Source organism: Mastigoproctus giganteus, chromosome 10 (genome assembly GCF_048544385.1).
Source record: "Mastigoproctus giganteus isolate SK-2022 chromosome 10, ASM4854438v1, whole genome shotgun sequence".
NCBI classification, from domain to species: domain Eukaryota; kingdom Metazoa; phylum Arthropoda; class Arachnida; order Uropygi; family Thelyphonidae; genus Mastigoproctus; species Mastigoproctus giganteus.
The window spans coordinates 159,557,709-159,576,006 of NC_143584.1; the positions used below are offsets into that span (position 1 = coordinate 159,557,709).

An 18,298-nucleotide genomic window follows, 5' to 3' on the forward strand; every position below is an offset into this window, starting at 1 on the left:
TTCATTTTATATTTTACTAGCTTTAGATATACATTCTGTTCATAATATTCCTTGCTACATTTATATCATTGCTGCTTTGCACATGTTGGTTAGAATAACAAACCATTTTGATCAAGCTTCTTGACAATTTTACTGGTGATATCAATAATTATTCCTCATGTATTTATTTAATTATTGTTATGTGTATGCACACGTGTCTTCTTAGATTAAAGCTTGGGATTACATTTTGAATTCAGTGGAAATCGTTTAACACGAAACCATGGGGACAGAAATTTTTTAGTGTTAAAAGAAGTAAACAAAAAAAATACTCCAATGTTTTTGATGTCATAATAGTCAAGTGTTAAGATAAAGTTTAAACAAGTTAACATTTTATGTACTATATAACACTACAAAAGGGCATTTTGCAAACAATTTATTAACACGTTCATTGACTTCATCAGATAAAAAAAAAAAAAAGCACATACAATATGTAAAAATTAAAAAAAATGTTAATTATTTTTTGTAAAAAATTTCTGATATTTTTTTTGCACTGTGTTATTTATCATCTTATCTAAAATTGTTCAATATCGTCCATCATTTGGTTCATTTCACCACTCATATGTACATCTAAATATCTGTGCATACTTTTTATCAATTTTCGTATTTCTGATATAGTAGGAACATGAGATAACAAATAGATGTCATTGTCTACATTATCATTATTATCTTCACCCACGAGATCCACTTCTGTAGGCCGTACGACATCCAAATTATCACCATCTGTTAAAGTCGGCGCTGTACACAAATTAGTATTATCAAATTAGTATCAACTTTCTGAAAGAGTTGAAACATGCCCAAACATTTCACTGAATGTCGGTTTGGCTTCTTGATTGTCTTGAGACTCTTGAGTAGGTATTAAATTCGTCATTTTGGAAAATCCCGCATGACGAAAACAATTTTCGAAAGTCTTTGGTGTTACAAGATTCCAAGCAGTGTGCAACATATGCAATACATCCAATAAGTTGACAGAGAAATATTCTTTTGCTTCAATTGCAACCAAATGTTTTCTTAGCAATTGTTTTCGGTAATAAAATTTTAAATTCTGTATTACGCTGTAAAATGCTTGTAGTGTTTGGAGGCAAAAATATGAACTCTATAGCTTCTAATCTCACTTCAGAGTGAGCTGGACAATTATCAACAATCATGGCAACTTTTCGCATAAAAAGCGCTTATCTAAATTCAAAAGCCAATCAGTAAATGCCGTCGCATTCATCCACGCCTTCTTGTTTGCTGTGTACTCAACTGGTATTTTTTTTACATTTTTAAAACAGCGTGGATTCATGCTCTTCCCAATAACTAATAAGGGCAGCTTTTCAGATCCATCCGAATTGCAAGCCACCATTACCGTTATCCTCTTTTTGGACTTTTTGCCACCAGAACGCTTCTGTCTCTTAAATGATAATTTTATCGGGTAAGCAGCGATAGAACAACCCCGTTTCGTGGGTGTTAAAGATATTTCTCGTGCTATATTCCTTAAGCACTGTGGGCAATGTAGACTGCAGCCAATCCGATGTCATACTCGGTGAAACTTGGTTTGTTTCACCGCAAACATTTTTAAAAACTATGCTGGTTCTTTTCTTGAAATGTTCTAACCAGCCTGGATTCGTAGTGAATTTAATCCCCATTTGAATTGCAAACACATTCGCTTTTTCCATTAATTAATAGAGGACCTGATATTGGAGCATTCTGAGACTTAGCTTGTTCGAACCAAACAAGCAATGCATCCTCCAAATCTTCATGTTTGGCCATTCTCATCCGTTTCCTATCCGGCTCAAACATCGCAGTGTTGGTCTCTGTTCTTTGATTGCCGACAACGTAGAGTTAGCGATTCTGAACTTTTTACAAATGTCTGTTTTCGAAGGATCCCCTACATCTACTGCTTTAAGCAACTCCATTGTACAGTTCATGATGATAAATTTACGGATTTTTTACTAAACGCGAAATTTGCCACTTTATACAGTATGTATCACTCACTTCAAGACTGTAAATGAAATGTTTTGCCCACCGACGGGTAATTCCATTTGTTTAAAATAAGGGTGGTGTGTGGCAAGTGGAATCCTCGTACTGTATTATCTACATATTGTTTATTATCAGATAACTGTCTAGTCAATAGAAAGTTGAGTAATAAAGTCATAAACACTAAAAATTTTGTGACAACGTGGCAGCCGGTATATTTTTCTGTTCTTCTGAGATGCGAAATCTTTTCATGTTAAGCGTTTTTTGTTTCACATTAAAAGAAAATAAATGTATAAAATCACATAGCATTTTGTCAGGATTAGAATATTTTTTCATGTTAAACTTTTTCCATTGTATAGTAAATCTAACCTTGGCACAAATTCCAAGCACTATACATTAAATTATTATTGCAGTCAAGTTATCTAAAAGAATGACATTTTATTGCAGTGATAAGGTTCAGTTATTATAATGTTTGTTGCACAGGTTAGATAAAAAAAAACTTGAAATGAAAGCCAATTTGACCAAATACCACATTGACTGAATGGGTGAAATGGACAGGGTTTTTTTTTTTTTTTTTTTTTGGCTGGTGCTGTATAAGCTTGCTTTCTTGCATCATATGTTTAACTAATGCTAATTTTGCCAGTTTGGTCTTTTGTTATGGTGTAACAGGAAGATCACAATCGCTGAAGAAGTGGAGGAGAAAAACATCTGTGAAATATATCATTGTTTGACTATTAGTAATAAATACTTTTTCCGAATGTAAAGGAAGCCAACACAAGAACCACAGCAAACTACGGGAAACTTATCGGACAAACTGGTTTGCTGCTACCACAGTTTCTCCCTGCATTCTCAGTATACAGACAGTGCTTGTTATCGGTAGTGGCAGTAGAAGTTGAGAATGAGATATTGATTGACGCGTCGGCTTGACTAACAATAGCATTAAGTGATCGACTGATGTTATGATACCTCTATATATATAGAGAGAGTATCTTTCTTTTCCTATTTCCTAACCTAACCTTAAAGGGTCAGGTTATGAAATATAACAAAAAATAAACTTTTTCCTAACCTATCCTTTAAAGTTAGGTTAGAAAACCTAACCTTAAAAACGTACAAAGAAATGAGTAATATGGTTTTTTTAATAACAAAAACACTCAGGAACTCCAGTAATCTGCTTTTAATAATGAGAAAAAACTAATCGTTACATGGTCTGTAATGCCTACATGTCAGTCAATACATTGTTCTCGACTTGTACTGCCACTACTGATGACACATCAGTCTGTTTACCGAGAATGCAGGGAGAAACTGTGGTAGCAGCAAACCAGTTTGTCTGGTAATTTTCCTGAAGTTTGCCGTGGTTCTCTTGTTGGCTTTCTTTACCTTAGCCATACTTTCTAAACTCTGCCACAGGTAAAGTGAAAGTATTTTGAAGTTTGAGTTAAATTGGCAATACTTATTTTTAATTTTTCATTGAAATGTTTGTTAGCAGCAGGTGAGGGGCGGGGGGACAGGTTATTTTGAAGAACCTCCAGTAACATTTTTGCTTAAGTTTTCTTATTTTAGTTGGTTATTCATGTTTGTATAGCCACCAAGTCACATCCATAAAACCATCATGAATATCATGCATTTAACTTTGTTATGAAGTTAAATGCACAATATTCACGATGGTTTTCCTTCCTCCTTTTTGAATATTCATCTTTATAAATGCATTTGTTTGGGCATTGGAGCATTAAATCAACTACTTAATGCTCTATATTTACAATAATTATAAAATGTTATTACTTATGTTAGGGGACTTCAGCCATTTTTTGTTAATGTACCAAAAAAAAAAGAAAAAAAAAATATTGGAAAATTATTGTACTACCACAATAATATATCATAAGACTTAGGAATGGGTGTGAATAGAATGCATTATTTTTTTTACCTGTTTATTAATTATAACTGTGGGGGTTTGGTTTCTTTCTGACTTATTTCCTCTTCACTATCTGACTGCAGAATTCTAAGCTAGTTCAGGGATTACTTTCTCTAGGAGGGTTAAGTATTCCCCCTCAGATTTAATTCAATCTGTGTTTATAGCAACAAGCAAGTGTCAGTATCTGTGAATAACTATAAGCAATAAATTTAGTAAAAAAAACAATTTTAATACACTAATGAATGATTACAATGTAGATACATATCTATACATTTGACAATTTCATAGGATCTCACGTACTTGAAGGGTTAAAGTTAATCAATTATCAACAACAGTATAGCAGTAATTATTTATTCATTAATTAGACAGTCTTCTCGATTATCAATGTTCAGTCTCATTTGGTTGACTCTTATATCATACACAGTACCTATTATGTGTACAATTAACATTTGTATAATGGTAAGTATACATCAATATATTCGATCAGGTGACCTTTAATCATAACAATTAATCTGTTTCACAAAGAACTTCCCTTTATAAATCATATGCTTTTAATTAGTCATACACTTGGTTAGTTCTAAGAATATCTTACTTCTCATTGATTTTTTTTTTTTTTTTCACATAATCCGTCATATACTCTGCTATTTGTTCTTCTTTGGGTACATATATGAAGTGTATGTATATAATTGTAATCAATTTGTTAGTTGTAGAGATCTTATTACTTTGGATGCTACACTTTATAATTTCTGTCATCATAATCCATCTCATTACTGTTCCACTCTTACAATTTTAATAGTTTGTTCTGTACCCTAATATAACTATTTAAAGTCATTTCACTTACTTGGGATACCCTTCCACACTTGTTGGAATTTCAACTAGCAGTTCCTTCTGGAGTTTGAGATGTTCTCATATAGCAAGGGTTCCAGATTTCAGGATGATTACGATCATTGGCATCCATGGGTGGCATACATCCTGGTGATGCTGCATTTGATGAAATGGCCACTACCGGCATATTCGAACTGGATTTCTTGGTTCCCTAAACAGCTTCATTACAACCCAACGATTTTCTCCTTATAGGCAAATATTTACCATTATCCTTCCATTCTAGCACTCTATCATTTCGTTTCATTAGGGCCTTGATTACACTAAAAACTCCCCTTCTCCATTTTCCAAGCCCATTTTCCCAACTTATCTATATCCAGTTGGAGTAGCTTACTGTCGTTAACAACCTTTGTATCATTTGCAAACTTAGACATTAAACCTGATATACCTTCATCAATATCATTGTTATTATTATTAGCAGCTATATGGTGCAAGGAAGCCCGAGGCTTATGCTGCACCAGCATAAGGAGAGAGAGAGAGAGAGAGAGAGAGAGAGAGAGAGAGAGAGAGAGAGAGAGAGTGAGAATGAGTCTAGCTCAGGACCCTGGGTGTGCCAAGCCCATACTCACCAGATGTGAGCCCCTGGGGTTAATCAAAACAACAATGGGACCAACACTGAACCCTGGGGAACTCCGCTAATAACATTTGTCCACAAAGAGCAGTGTCCATTGATTACCACTCTTTGTAGTCTCCCACTCAGCTATCCCTTTATCCATTTTAGTAACTTACCCTTAATGCCATACCTCTCCAATTTGTACAGCAGCAGTCTTCCATGTGCAACAGAATCAAGAGCTTTCCTGAAATCCAAGTATATGACATCAAAATTATTTTTGGCATTCAGTTCCTTTGTGACCACATCATAGTATCCAATCAAATTGCTCAGACAACACCTCCCTTTAACAAATCCACAGTGTCTTAACTATTACTGCGGTCCTGTCCAGATGATCCTGCAATGTTTTACCAGCGATCCCATTATTTTCTCCGGAACACAAGTTAAACTAACAGGTCTGTTGTTACTTGTGTCACCTTTTGAACCCCCTTTGTGAATTAGTGATACATCTGCACACGTCCAGTCCACGGGGACCTCCCCTGAGTCCAAGAAAGCTCCCATAATTACGGCTAAGGGTTTGCTTACTTCCTTTGCTGCCTCCTTTAATATAACTGAATAGATCCCATCCACCCCAGGTGCCTTCCTTATGTTTAACTTCAACAATTTCTCCTCCACTTTGCTCTCAGTTATTACAAAATCACTTAGCTCCCTGTGAGTGTTTGATACCCCAGGGGCTCACATCTGGTGAGTATGGGCTTGGCAAACCCAGTGTCCTGAGCTGGATATCATCATTCTTCTCTTTCTTGCTTTCTTGGTGATTCCCTTCTCTCTCTCTCTCTCTCTCTCTCTCTCTCTCTCTCCTCTCTCTCTCTCTCTCTCTCTCTCTCTCTCTCTCTCTCTCTCTCTCTCTCTCTCTGAGGGTAATGTGGGAATTTTTTTTTGGCTGGTGCAGCATAAGCCTCAGCCTTCCTTGCACCACATGGTTAATAATAATAAAATAAACTTCTGGCACTCCCCTCATTGAATAACTCCTCATGTGTGAATGTAGATGCAAAATACGCATTGTTTATCAGCAATAGTCAATGCATCAATGTTAAGTGGTCCAATCTGATTCATCCCTATCCTTCTAGAGTTTACATAAGTAAAGAACTCTTTACTGTTTTTCTTTGCATCCCTTGCCAAAGATTTCTCTAATGTGCTTTTGCCTGCCTAACCTCCTTTGTAACTTGATTACAGACTAGTTTATATCTGCCATAGGCTTCTGTGTCTCCTGATACTTTATATGCATCCCACACATTCTTCTTCTCTGCCACAAGCCTCATTAATTCATCTGACATCTATTTAGGCCTAAACCTTGAACAGTATTTCATAGTTGGAATGAAAAGCCTAGTAGCCTCCAAAATTAAGTCCCTGAAGGCTTTCCATTTAGAATTCAACATTGGTAACATCAGTTGATTCCACTGTACAGAATTTAAAAACTGTCTGAGACTTCTGTAATCACCTTTATGAAAGCAAAAGCCCTTCCTTTTAGCCTTGATGGTAGGTAGTTACATCTTTAAGTAATTCTCACATCAATACATTGTGATCACTGTCACCCAGTGGTTCCTTTATCTGCAAATTCTTAATGCATGAATAATCACTGCTGATAATCAGATCAAGAGTATTACTCCCTCTGGTTGCCTCTTGAACATGTTGCTGTGCGAGTGACTAACCCACAAGTTCCAGTCAATATCTTGAAAGTTAAAATTCCCCATTATAAGACATTCTGATTTACTGGCCCACTCTTATTTCTCTGTACAATTGCTCATTATACTCATCAGATTCGTTAGGCCTATAAAACACACCTACTCTCATTTTTCCTTTCCCAGTGGTTATTTCACACCAAACAGACTCAACACTGCATTGTCCATCAAAATCAATTGGATGCATTTCCTTAGATTTTGTGTTTCTTAATTAACAACATAACCCCTCCTCCCTTCCTGTACACATTGTACTCACCAAATTCCAATTCTGCATTGCTTATATCTGTGTGACACCACATCTCTGATATAGGCCTAATGACTCTGATGAGTATAATAAGATATTGTACAGGGAAATAGAGTGGGCCAGTAAATCAGAGAGTCTTATAATGGGGGATTTTAATTTCCCAGATATTGACTGGAATTTGTGGGTTGGTCACTCGCACACTAGCAAGGCTTTTGTGGATTTATTGGATGATTGTTTTCTACATCAGCATGTTCGTGAGGCAACAAGAGGGAGCAATACTCTTGATCTGATTATCAGTAGTGATTCTTCATGCATTAAGAATCTGTAGATAAATGAACCACTAGGTGGCAGTGATCACAGTGTGTTGAAGTGGGATTTACTCAAGGAGGTAACTACCATCAGAGGTAAAGGGAAGGGTTTTTGTTTTCGTAAAGGCGACTATGATGGTCTGAGACAGTATTTAAATTCTATACAGTGGGGACCAACTGATGATGTTACCAACAGCAAATTCAAAATGGGAAGCATTCAAGGAACTAATCTTGGAGGCTACCAGGCTTTACATACCAACTAAGAAATATTGTTCAAGGTTTAGGCCTAAATGGTTGTCAGATGAATTAATGAGACATGTGGCAGAGAAGAAAAATGCATGGGATACATACAAATTAATGGGTGACATGGAAGCCTATGATAGATATAAGTTGGTCTATAACCAAGTCACAAAGGAGATTAGGCAGGCAAAGGCAGACTATGAAAAATCCTTGGCAAAGGATGCAAAGAAAAACAGAAAAGAGTTCTTTACATATTTGAACTCGAGAAGGAAAGGGATGAATCAGATTGGTCCACTGGATATTGATGGTTCAACAGTTGAGGATCCTGCTCAGGTGGCTAACAATCTAAACGAGTATTTTGCATCTACATTCACGCATGAGGAGTTATTCAGGAAGGAGAATGATGTAGGTAAAGTAAACATTGGCAGTGAGCTGGATGATTTTGTAATAACTGAGAGGAAAGTGGAGGAGAGATTGTTGAGGATAAACATAAAAAAGGCACCTGGGGTGGATGGGATCTATCCAGTTATATTAAAGGAGGCAGCAAAGGAAGTATGCAAACCCCTAGCCATAATTATGAGAGCTTCTTTGGACTCAGGGGAGGTACCCATAGACTGGAGATGTGCAAATGTAACCCCAATTCACAAAGGAGGATCAAAGGCTGACACAAGTAATTATAGACCTGTTAGTTTAACTTCTGTTCCAGGTAAATTAATGGAGGCACTGGTTAAAGAAGCACTGCAGGATCATCTAGACAAGAATTCAGTTATAGCTCAGACGCAGCATGGTTTTGTTAAAGGCAGGTCTTGCCTGACCAATTTGATTGGATACTATGATGTAGTCACAAAAGAACTGGATGCAGGGAATAACTTTGATATTATATATTTGGATCTTAGAAAGGCTTTTGATACTGTTGCACATGGAAGACTGCTGCACAAAGTGGAGCAGTGTGGCATTGGAGGTAAATTGCTGCTATGGATAAGGGGTTGGTTGAGTGGCAGAAGACAGAGAGTGGTAATCAATGGACACTGCTCAACGTGGACTAATGTTATTAGTGGAGTTCCTCAAGGTTCAGTGTTGGGTCCGTTGTTGTTTTCGGTGTTTATGAATGATATTGATGATGGGATATCAAGTTTAATATCCAAGTTTGCAGATGATACAAAGGTTGGCAGGGTCGTTAAGGACACTACTGACGCTATGCTGCTGCAACAGGATCTGGAAAGGTTGAACAGATGGGCTTAGAGGTGGCAAATGAAGTTTAACATTGACAAATGTAAAGTACTACATATGGGAAACAGTAACCCCAGAGCAACGTATCAACTCTGCGGTACTACACTGACAGTGGTGGAGAATGAAAAGGACCTGGGGGTAATTGTGCAGGCAGATATGAAGTTCTCTGAGCAGTGCAGACGAGCTGCAAGAGTAGCTCATGGTGTCTTGTCAATGATATACAGGAATTTTTCTAGCAGGGATAAGGAGGTGATTATTCCCTTGTATAAAGCAATGGTTAGGCCACATCTTGAGTACTGTATACAGGTCTGGAGGCCTCATTTCAAGAAGGATGTAGAACTGCTGGAACGGGTACAGAGAAGGGCAACAAGATTAGTGAATGGAACAAAGGGTTGCTCTTACGAAGAAAGGCTTAAGTTTTGCAAATTACAGAGTCTGGAGACTAGGCACCGGCGAGGTGATCTGATAGAGGTGTATAAGGCTTTGAATGGTTTGAGCATGCTCAATGCCAATGGGATTCTTCATCTTGCTCAGAATAATCACCTCAGAGGGCATAAATTCAAATTGAGGAAGGACGGATGTCGGATAGATGTGCGGAAATTTGCCTTGGGCCAGCGGGTGGTTGGTTGGTGGAACCGACTTCCATCACTTGTTGTAGAAGTTGATAGCCTAAACAAATTTAAAGCTCAACTGGACAGGTATTTCGAACGAACAGAGGGGTGAAATGGGAGTGGGTTTTTTTTTTTTTTTTTTTTGGCTGATGCTGAATAAGCTTGCTTTCTTGCATCATATGCCTCTACTAATGCTAATGCTAACCCAACAATATCTGCCTTTGATGTCTTGACTAGCACTTCAAGCTCATCAAATTTATTCACTATACTTCTAGCATTGGTGTACATGCAAGTATACATGCACCTGTTCCTACTCTTAGTTACTCTAACACGGCCTATGTATTTACTTGTTCCACTATGACTCTCATCAGTCCTGGAAATCTTGATTACCTTGTTTTCCAGGCTGCTCCCCATTCTAATAGTAGTGCAAGAATCACTTTTGCTTCTGCCTGCGGCCACTGTTAACCTTTTAGTCTGTGTATCCCCCCCCCAAGCTAGCAGTTTTCTGACCCACCTAACACTGCCTCGATAGAAGTGCCTTAATAGAAGTGAAAAGTATAGTTATGATCTTATCAATTAATTACTAAGATTATAACTTTACACAACACTATTATTATTATTCTTAGCCATATGGTGTAAGGAAGCCTGAGGCTTATGCTGCACCAGGCAAAAAAAAAAAAAAAAAAAAATTCTGAATTAGACAGAGAGAGAAGGGAATCGCCAAGAAAGAAGAATGATACCAGCTCAGGACCCTGGGAGTGCCAAACCCATACTCTTCAGATGGAGCCCCTGGGGGTAAACTTGATAAAACTATAAATCATGTTTAATATACGAATTTATTTTTTCTATACCGAACTGTATGGAAAAGATTTATCTGATTTGAATTAAAATTGGGATGTTTCTTCAAATCTTTTTAACATAACTGAAAATAATTTCATAAAATCTGCCCACTAGGAGTCATTATGAACAGACATGGTGAAGACAATAAATGTGTATGTATATATGTGGACTTGCCTAATAAGAAATAGTTCAATTAAAAAGTGGACAGTGGTTGTTAATACAGGTATTCACCATAATATACCAAAATATGAAAGATGAAGGCAGTGGGGTTCAACTTATGTTGATGCTGCACATATGATCAAGCATGAATTTTCAAGGGCAAAAAAGAGGTTGACCTATATGCCAGAAAATATAGTAAATTAATAATATCTATGGGTTCATTGGCTTGTGATCCAGAAGAACTGGGGACAAGTTTACTATTTCTCCTCAGTTTATATTATTAAAAAATAATTTGAGATTTTTGTGCACACATTAAAACATAATTATAATAAATACTGTACTTTGATTTAGGCATTCCCCCTTCCTCTGGCACAAACTTGGATTTTAACCCTATGCCAGATATGCTGTTGCTTCCTATTATCTCCCCCCATATAAATTTTTTTTTTTCAGATAAAAGACATTTCTAAATTGTTCTTATTATCCAATATTGTGTTAGAATAAAGAATATAATTTAAGTACACCATTATAAACTATTTCTTGCCATTAGTTTTCTTAAGATATTGAGTGTTTCACACAGTACATGTCATCCTTGTTTGTGTGATATTTTGCTGCATTGTAATTATTGAAAATTGTTTTTAAAAAAATTATTTTTGAATATATAGATCTAGAGCTGAACAATATTTGAATGAGATATTTCACTGACATTGAATACAAAATCTGTATTCATAGAGAGATTTGTAAGAATTAATGCATAAATTTATACTATCACAAACAACCACTTGCATATATCCTTTGAATTGTGCTTTCTAAATTTTTAATGTCTATTGTTGCATTCATTTGTAAAAATGACCATTAAAAATTTAGACTTGATTCACAAAGCTTTTATTCTCTACACTGTCTGTGCAATATGGAGAATAAGAGTTCATTTTAGAAATCACTTTAGTTGTTTAATTAGATGTTTCAATTTTTTTAAAATCGAAAATGAAACTAATTTTTTTAAAAAATATTCAGTATACTTTTTTATGAATTTTATTTAAATCAGTTTTGTTAATATAGAAATGGCCAGTACAGTTGGATCAGAAGATGCTCCTTCTACCACTCAAGGACAGACTCAAGTTGGAAGTGGAGAATCTAACAGGCAGAACAATTTGCAGCGAATTGCCCATAAGAAAGCACAAGTGAAAAACTGGCCAAGAAATAAAAAGCTTGAGAAATTAGCAATATACTCTTCTTGTAAAGTATGTTGTTTTTAAAAAGATTATATAGATTTTTTATTTATGAAAATGTTTTTATAATATTAATATAAATTTCTTGTTGAACATTTTTTTTTAAGTTTACGTTCTTATATTTACAATGCTCAGACAGTGTAGCAGCTTCATGGGCAAAAAAGTGGATGCAGCAACAAAATTAGAGGTGCTCTGTCAGTTATTGTGGAGATGCAGTAATATTCAAGAGGTTTTGATTTCTCAAATATTCTGTTTTAAACCTTTATTTTTTTTTTAATGAGTTTATATATATATATAATGTTGCTTTCATTTAAGAATTCTTAAATGAAAATCTAGTCCTCTTTCTGGAGAAAGAGGACTAGATTTTCCTGCCACTGGGGAAATTAATCATAAAGCACTTACTTGATTTGGTGTTTGCTGATTTTTGTTGCCTTTTTGATGCTGCTAAGTTTATAATGCAAGTAAAGTTATTAGAATACTTCTTGCATTCCATGTTGATATTCTTTGTTTATTAGCATAATTTTTCAGTTGCATCCATTGATTAACTACATGATGATTACAGAGTACCTTTACAACTTCATGCGCTTAGAATGACTATTTTTCACACACTGAAAACAAATGGCATTATAATGGAGAAAAATATATCATTTACAGGTGCTCATGCCAAAAGTGGTGCAGCAGACATTACAATAAAATTTAGTTCCTATCATATACTCTGTGGCACCTATCAGGAGTTACTTGGGGTATCAATGGTAATATCCCCCTTCAGCTTATTGAGAGATTCTTTGAAACTCTACAGAGAAAAAAAAAAAAAAATAATACTAGCCATGCCGAAAAATTTAATTTAATATCTATTAGAATTACAGTGGTCCAAATTCTAGTATTCTCCAGTATTGATATTCTTTTTGGACTACATTATTTTTTAATCGGAAAACTTTTATAGTTAAAACTTATGTTAAAAAAAATATATTCTTTACAGTACCAAGTTTTTGTGAAATGTACTTAAACATCGATATACATGTGAGACAAGATCCATATGCTGCCACAAAAAAATGCATTGTCCACTGCTAACTTTTGCACTTGTATAAAAATATTAACTACAATAAGGCAGTCAGTATTTACAACTTCATTACAGTGAATATGGTCATTGTGGCCATACACAGTATAAAATCTGGGTAACTTCTGAACTTTAGTAGAGACTTGCATCTAAAAATTGCAATTACATCCATTAATAATGCTGTTGAGCTTGTGAAGCGCTATTTTCTCATTTGTGGTCTCCCAAAATTAATCCTACCAAGGCTACCTACATCTGTCTCAATTTTTTCCCCTTCTCCCACCCACAATAAATGGACTGGCTCTTCCACCTAAGAAACTCAAAGTATTTGGACATCTGTTTTTATGGGCTTTTTTTTTTTTTTTTCTGGATGCAACTTCAAAATGTTTAAAATCCTGTTCTTATGTACTTGTTTTTGTCTTGTTTGTTTGTTATTTGGTTTTTAGGAGCATCAGCAACTAAGGCCATATTGCTCTGGGATATGCGGTGGTCATTCCCTGACCTTTCCGCATCCTCCGTATTTGGTGGTGACGGGCTCTAACCCCGGTCTAATCAAGAAGCGTGTGCTACACACTGTTGCTCCTTTCCACCTGGCTACGGAGGCGCCTGTGTACTTGTGGTAGAACTCTGTTCATGTCCTTTACTGAAAAACATGGTTATATTTGCATTCTGTTATTGTTGCCTTCAGTTTGAAAGATATCCGTTAGAGTAGTGTACAAATGTTTTATGGTAAGTCAGTTTTATCTTTATTCATGATTTGAGCTCGACCACATTATTGGTTTCAGGTTTTTAGATTCAGATTTTTTTTTTTTCTTTCAGAAATGATTGGATATGTTTTATGTAAAATTCATACAACGAATAAAATTATTTTGAAACTAAAATATTTACCATATTTGTAATTTGAAATATGAGTACAAATAAGTTTTTAATAAAAATTTGAAAACAGATGGTTCTGCTTATGATATTTTTACATTTGTAATCCTGTTTTGATTTCACAGTGTGATTCCACAATGCAAAACTTTACTTGGTAAGATTGTTTCAGGAGTGCCCCTGAGTTAGTTTTTTTGTTTTTGTGCCATTTTGTCCAGTGGGGTTAAGCTCATATAGCTCTTTAATTCAGATATATAAATTTTGCCAGCATGGATAAGATAATTATTCCATTGTATGAAATAATAGTTAGCCCACATTTTGTATACTGCATACAGGTTTGGAAACCCCAAGTGAGTGAATTTTGGAGTTTACAAAATTCACTCATTTTATTGACGACACTTCTGACATTGCTGTATAAACAATTTAAGATGTATTGTTCTTGTATAGTTAACTACCCTGATACATACCCCTTGAAGTTATTTGAGCTTACTTCCCTGGCATTAGTTACCGACTGATTTGAAACATTTTTGCCCTCAGAATATCTTGTAGCGTTCTCTTGCGGTTACAAACAAGAATCCTTGAGGTATGTGCAAGCATTACTTTGACCAATATTATCAGATTAACTCATATCTATATTACCCTTTGCCCCCCCCCCCCAGCGCCTCTGTAGCCAGGTGGGAAGGAGCAGCAGTGCGTAGCACATGCTTCTTGATTAGACCGGGATTTGAGCCCGTCACCACCAAATACGGAGAATGCGGAAAGGTCAGGGAATGACCACCGCATATCCTGGAGCAATATGGCCTTAGTTGCTAATGCTCCTAAAAACCAAATAACTAACTAACTAGCCCCCCCCCCCAAACTAGCAGTTTCCCTGAACCTCTAAGGTATCTTCAATAATACTGGCAAAAACATTTGCACCTCCTTTGTTTAAATGTATCCTGTCTCTAGAAAACAGATTCCTTTTACCTACAAGTGTGTGCGCCAAGCTGGTAAAAAAATTTCCTCCAAAAGGCTTGCAGAGTCCTTCAAGTCAAGTTAATCCATAAGGCTTCCAGTGTATGATCCCTCCTCTCACGCCTCGGTAGAATTGCAGATACATAGACATTCTGGCCTAATTTGTGGCATTTCTTCAGCATGGTCCTATATTTGTCTAACAAATCATCAGTGTGTGTGTGTGTGTGTGTGTGTGTGTGTGTGTGTGTGTGTGTGTGTGTGTGTGTGTGTGTGTTAATATCTTTATTAGTTTCCACATGAATAATATTCTTTTTTACTCCTTAAAATCTGACAGTCTGTTGGTGAAATCATTAATCGTTGCTCCCAGCAGACACCCTTATTCTAGTCCACCTATCCAAAAAAAAAAAAAAAAAATTTTCCTGGCAATGGAATCTCCTAATATAACAAATCATTTTGAACCAGAGCATTTGCATTGGTTATTCTGTTTTAATTGGTTATTCTACTGGTTATTCTGGGGCCCCGTATCGTGAGTGCATTGCTTGGTAGGTTACTAGTGTCTTGAGTTCCTGACGAGCTCTCAGTTGCATTTTTCTCAAGAACAAGCACCCATTTTTTTCACTGACTCAAAATTTTTCTAGCAATGCACCAAATTTTAACTTTAGATTGGTACACTTTGTACAATGGTGACAAAGAAAGAATCACCAGGTGTGCTTTGATTATCCACTATGTCAAACTTGGAATACATATCACAGGTTTGCCAAATGTGATGAAATCATGATTCACCTGGAAATTGCCATCAACTATTTCTGTATTAGTCATGATACTCTCTGACAAGTGTTTAAGGTGGATCTTGTCACAACCGTTGTTAAATTTGCTAAATATCACAAAGTAACTTTTAAAAAAAGTTACTTTGTGATAATATTATAAAATTTATAATATTTTTATAATATTATAAAAATATTATAAATTTTATAATATTATAAAAATATTATAAATTTTATAATATTATAAAAATATTATAAATTTTATAATATTATTTTTTAATTTTATAATATTTTAGTTTATAATATTATAAAAATTAAATTTATAAACTATTACAGGAGGGAAAAAAAACTTATATCAAAATAAACTTTACAATATATTAAAGAAATTAATTAAAAGCAATTATCTAACTTCTCTAATCATCATGCTCTCCCTGCACTTTAGACCTAGAAGCAATACGTCTGCTCACTACGAATGCCAACAGTAGAATGTTAGGCAGCAATGTGAGTCGCAGAAGGTTAAAGGTTTATTGCAAAATAAAAAAAAATGCCATTTAAAATGTTCCTAAAACAATTTATATTGGATGAGCCCAAATGTTGATTTTTATCAAATGATGTGGTAAGGGTTTGTTATTTGGTTTTTAGGAGCATTAGCAACTAAGGCCATATTGCTCCAGGGATATGTGGTGGTCATTCTCTGACCTTTCCGTATTCGGTGGTCATGGGCTCGAACCTCAGTCTAATCAAGAAGCATGTGCTAAACACTGCTGCTCCTGCCCACCTGGCTACGGAGGTGCTGTGGTAAGGGTTTTGATATTGGTTTACCTCAAAGGACTTTTTGTTGTTCTTGAATGCTATGATAACTCACTCCTTCAAGTTAGGCCTGATGTAGCTGAGTGGTCAGGAGCGCGAGTGCGGCAGCATCCACTCTTTGAGTGGACCGGGGTTTGAGCATGTGATTGCTAAATATGATTAACAATTTGTATTGATTTATTGTAAACTCTACTGATCTGGTGGTCGTGCCGGAGTATAAACAACAACAATTTTTGTGCTTAAATTTTGTGCAAATGTTTCCTATATATTAAATTTTTGTTATATTTAACATGAAAAAAATTATATTAAACATGAAATACTACAGATTACTGCCTGATTATCGAAAAGAAATTTTTGTTGCTCTTATTATTGTCTAAATAACAGAAACAACAAACTTTATTTATTTTATACTTAAGATCATTTTATATTTTGCTGTTAAAATTGGGTTTTCTTATAGGCTGAAGATGGTTGTAAATGTAATGGTTGGAAAAACCCTAATCCACCTCCAACTCCTCCTAGGCTAGATGTAGCACAGCCAGCTAGTTTGAGTGATCCTTGTCGTAGCTGTGGGCATGTGCTAGGTATGCATTATTTTATTATTATTTTCTTCTTTTTAAGATGAATTGTTTTAATCAGGATATTTTCTTTGATAAAATTCTGGTGATAAAAATACTACACTGTGATGTATTGATATGACACCATTAAACATTTTTTTTCTGATAAAATAAAACCTTAACACATTTTTTGATTCTGAAAATGATTTCAAAATATTCCTGTCACATAAGATTTTTGAAAAAGTTCATTTTATATTAAAAGCTTTATGAATACCATTGCGCTTGAAAATTTCATTTTCTAGAAGAATGACAATACAGGAACTCCCCAACTTACATAATACTCGACTTACGGAAATTTGACTTTACATAAGCTTTTGCCGGCCAGTGCAAACTTATTTTGCATCCCGTAGGAATAAATGGAGGTATCATGAAAATATCGTAATGTGAACTAAATAACGCATTGGGTTTTTTTTTTTTTTTTTGTAATTCGTTCCAAGTCCTTGACAGTTGAAAATTTTCCTATATTGATAAGCTATTTATCTCTCTAAAAGGTCACATTTATAATGGAAATTGCACTACCCTTTCATCGTTATCATATGTTCCTGTTATAAGAATCAATTTTGAACACCTTTATGATATTTTTCTTAAGCACGTTTCTGGAGGTCATGACTATAAAACAGTAAAAACAATTTGCACTTTCTGATTTATTGGGCTTTTCTATTAGTGCATTTAATTATAAACGGGTAGTAAACTTGATCTTATTGCATTTGCGATAATACCGATAATTGCAATTGTGTGGATTTTTATGCTATTATGGTGAAATGTGTTCCTCTTCACTGAAATCTTCAATCATACAAAAAACAATTTTCAGAAACTTCTCTTCATTCCTATTTACGTATTACAATGATGAAAGGAAAGCGACCAATGAAAAGTGCAAGTGGTGGTAGTGCCAGGAAACAAAAAAAAAATTGATTTAGAAATGAAAATGATAAAGAAGTATGAAGTAGGACAAAGCTTGTCAAAACTATTGCAAGGGAATTAGGCTTCAACAGTGAATACTGTTTTATTAAAGGACAGCACAGGTATAAAAGAACATGTCAAAGGATCAACACACTTAAGAACAACAGTGATCACAAAACAGCGTTCAAGTGCTGTATCCAAGATGGAATAGCTGTTAATAATATGGATGGAAACTCAGATTGAGAAGCGAGTGTCCCTGAGTCTAATGACCATTCAAGCAAAAGCAACAAGTATTTATAATGATATTAAGGATAAGTATAGCAAACCCCAACCCAATTTTGTGGCAAGCACAGGGTGGTTTAATAAGTTTAAGTATCATGTTTTCCACAACGTTAA

The 18,298-nt window shown here is 35.2% G+C and overlaps 1 protein-coding gene across 3 annotated transcripts in view; it reads left to right on the top strand.

Annotated features, from left to right (window-relative positions):
- The window catches only part of Gcn5 (Gcn5 acetyltransferase), a 240,352-nt gene that overhangs the window by 19,274 nt on the left and 202,780 nt on the right, over positions 1 to 18,298 (top strand). For 2 of the 3 annotated variants that reach the window (XM_090383702.1, XM_090383704.1), the window contains exons 2-3: positions 11,767 to 11,948; positions 16,846 to 16,969. In XM_090383702.1, coding sequence (XP_090239828.1) covers positions 11,769 to 11,948; positions 16,846 to 16,969 — 304 coding nt within the window. In that variant the 5' untranslated portion in view covers positions 11,767 to 11,768. Of the gene's footprint in view, positions 1 to 11,752; positions 11,949 to 16,845; positions 16,970 to 18,298 lie in introns of all 3 variants that reach the window. The other variant, XM_090383703.1, reaches the window with a different exon arrangement.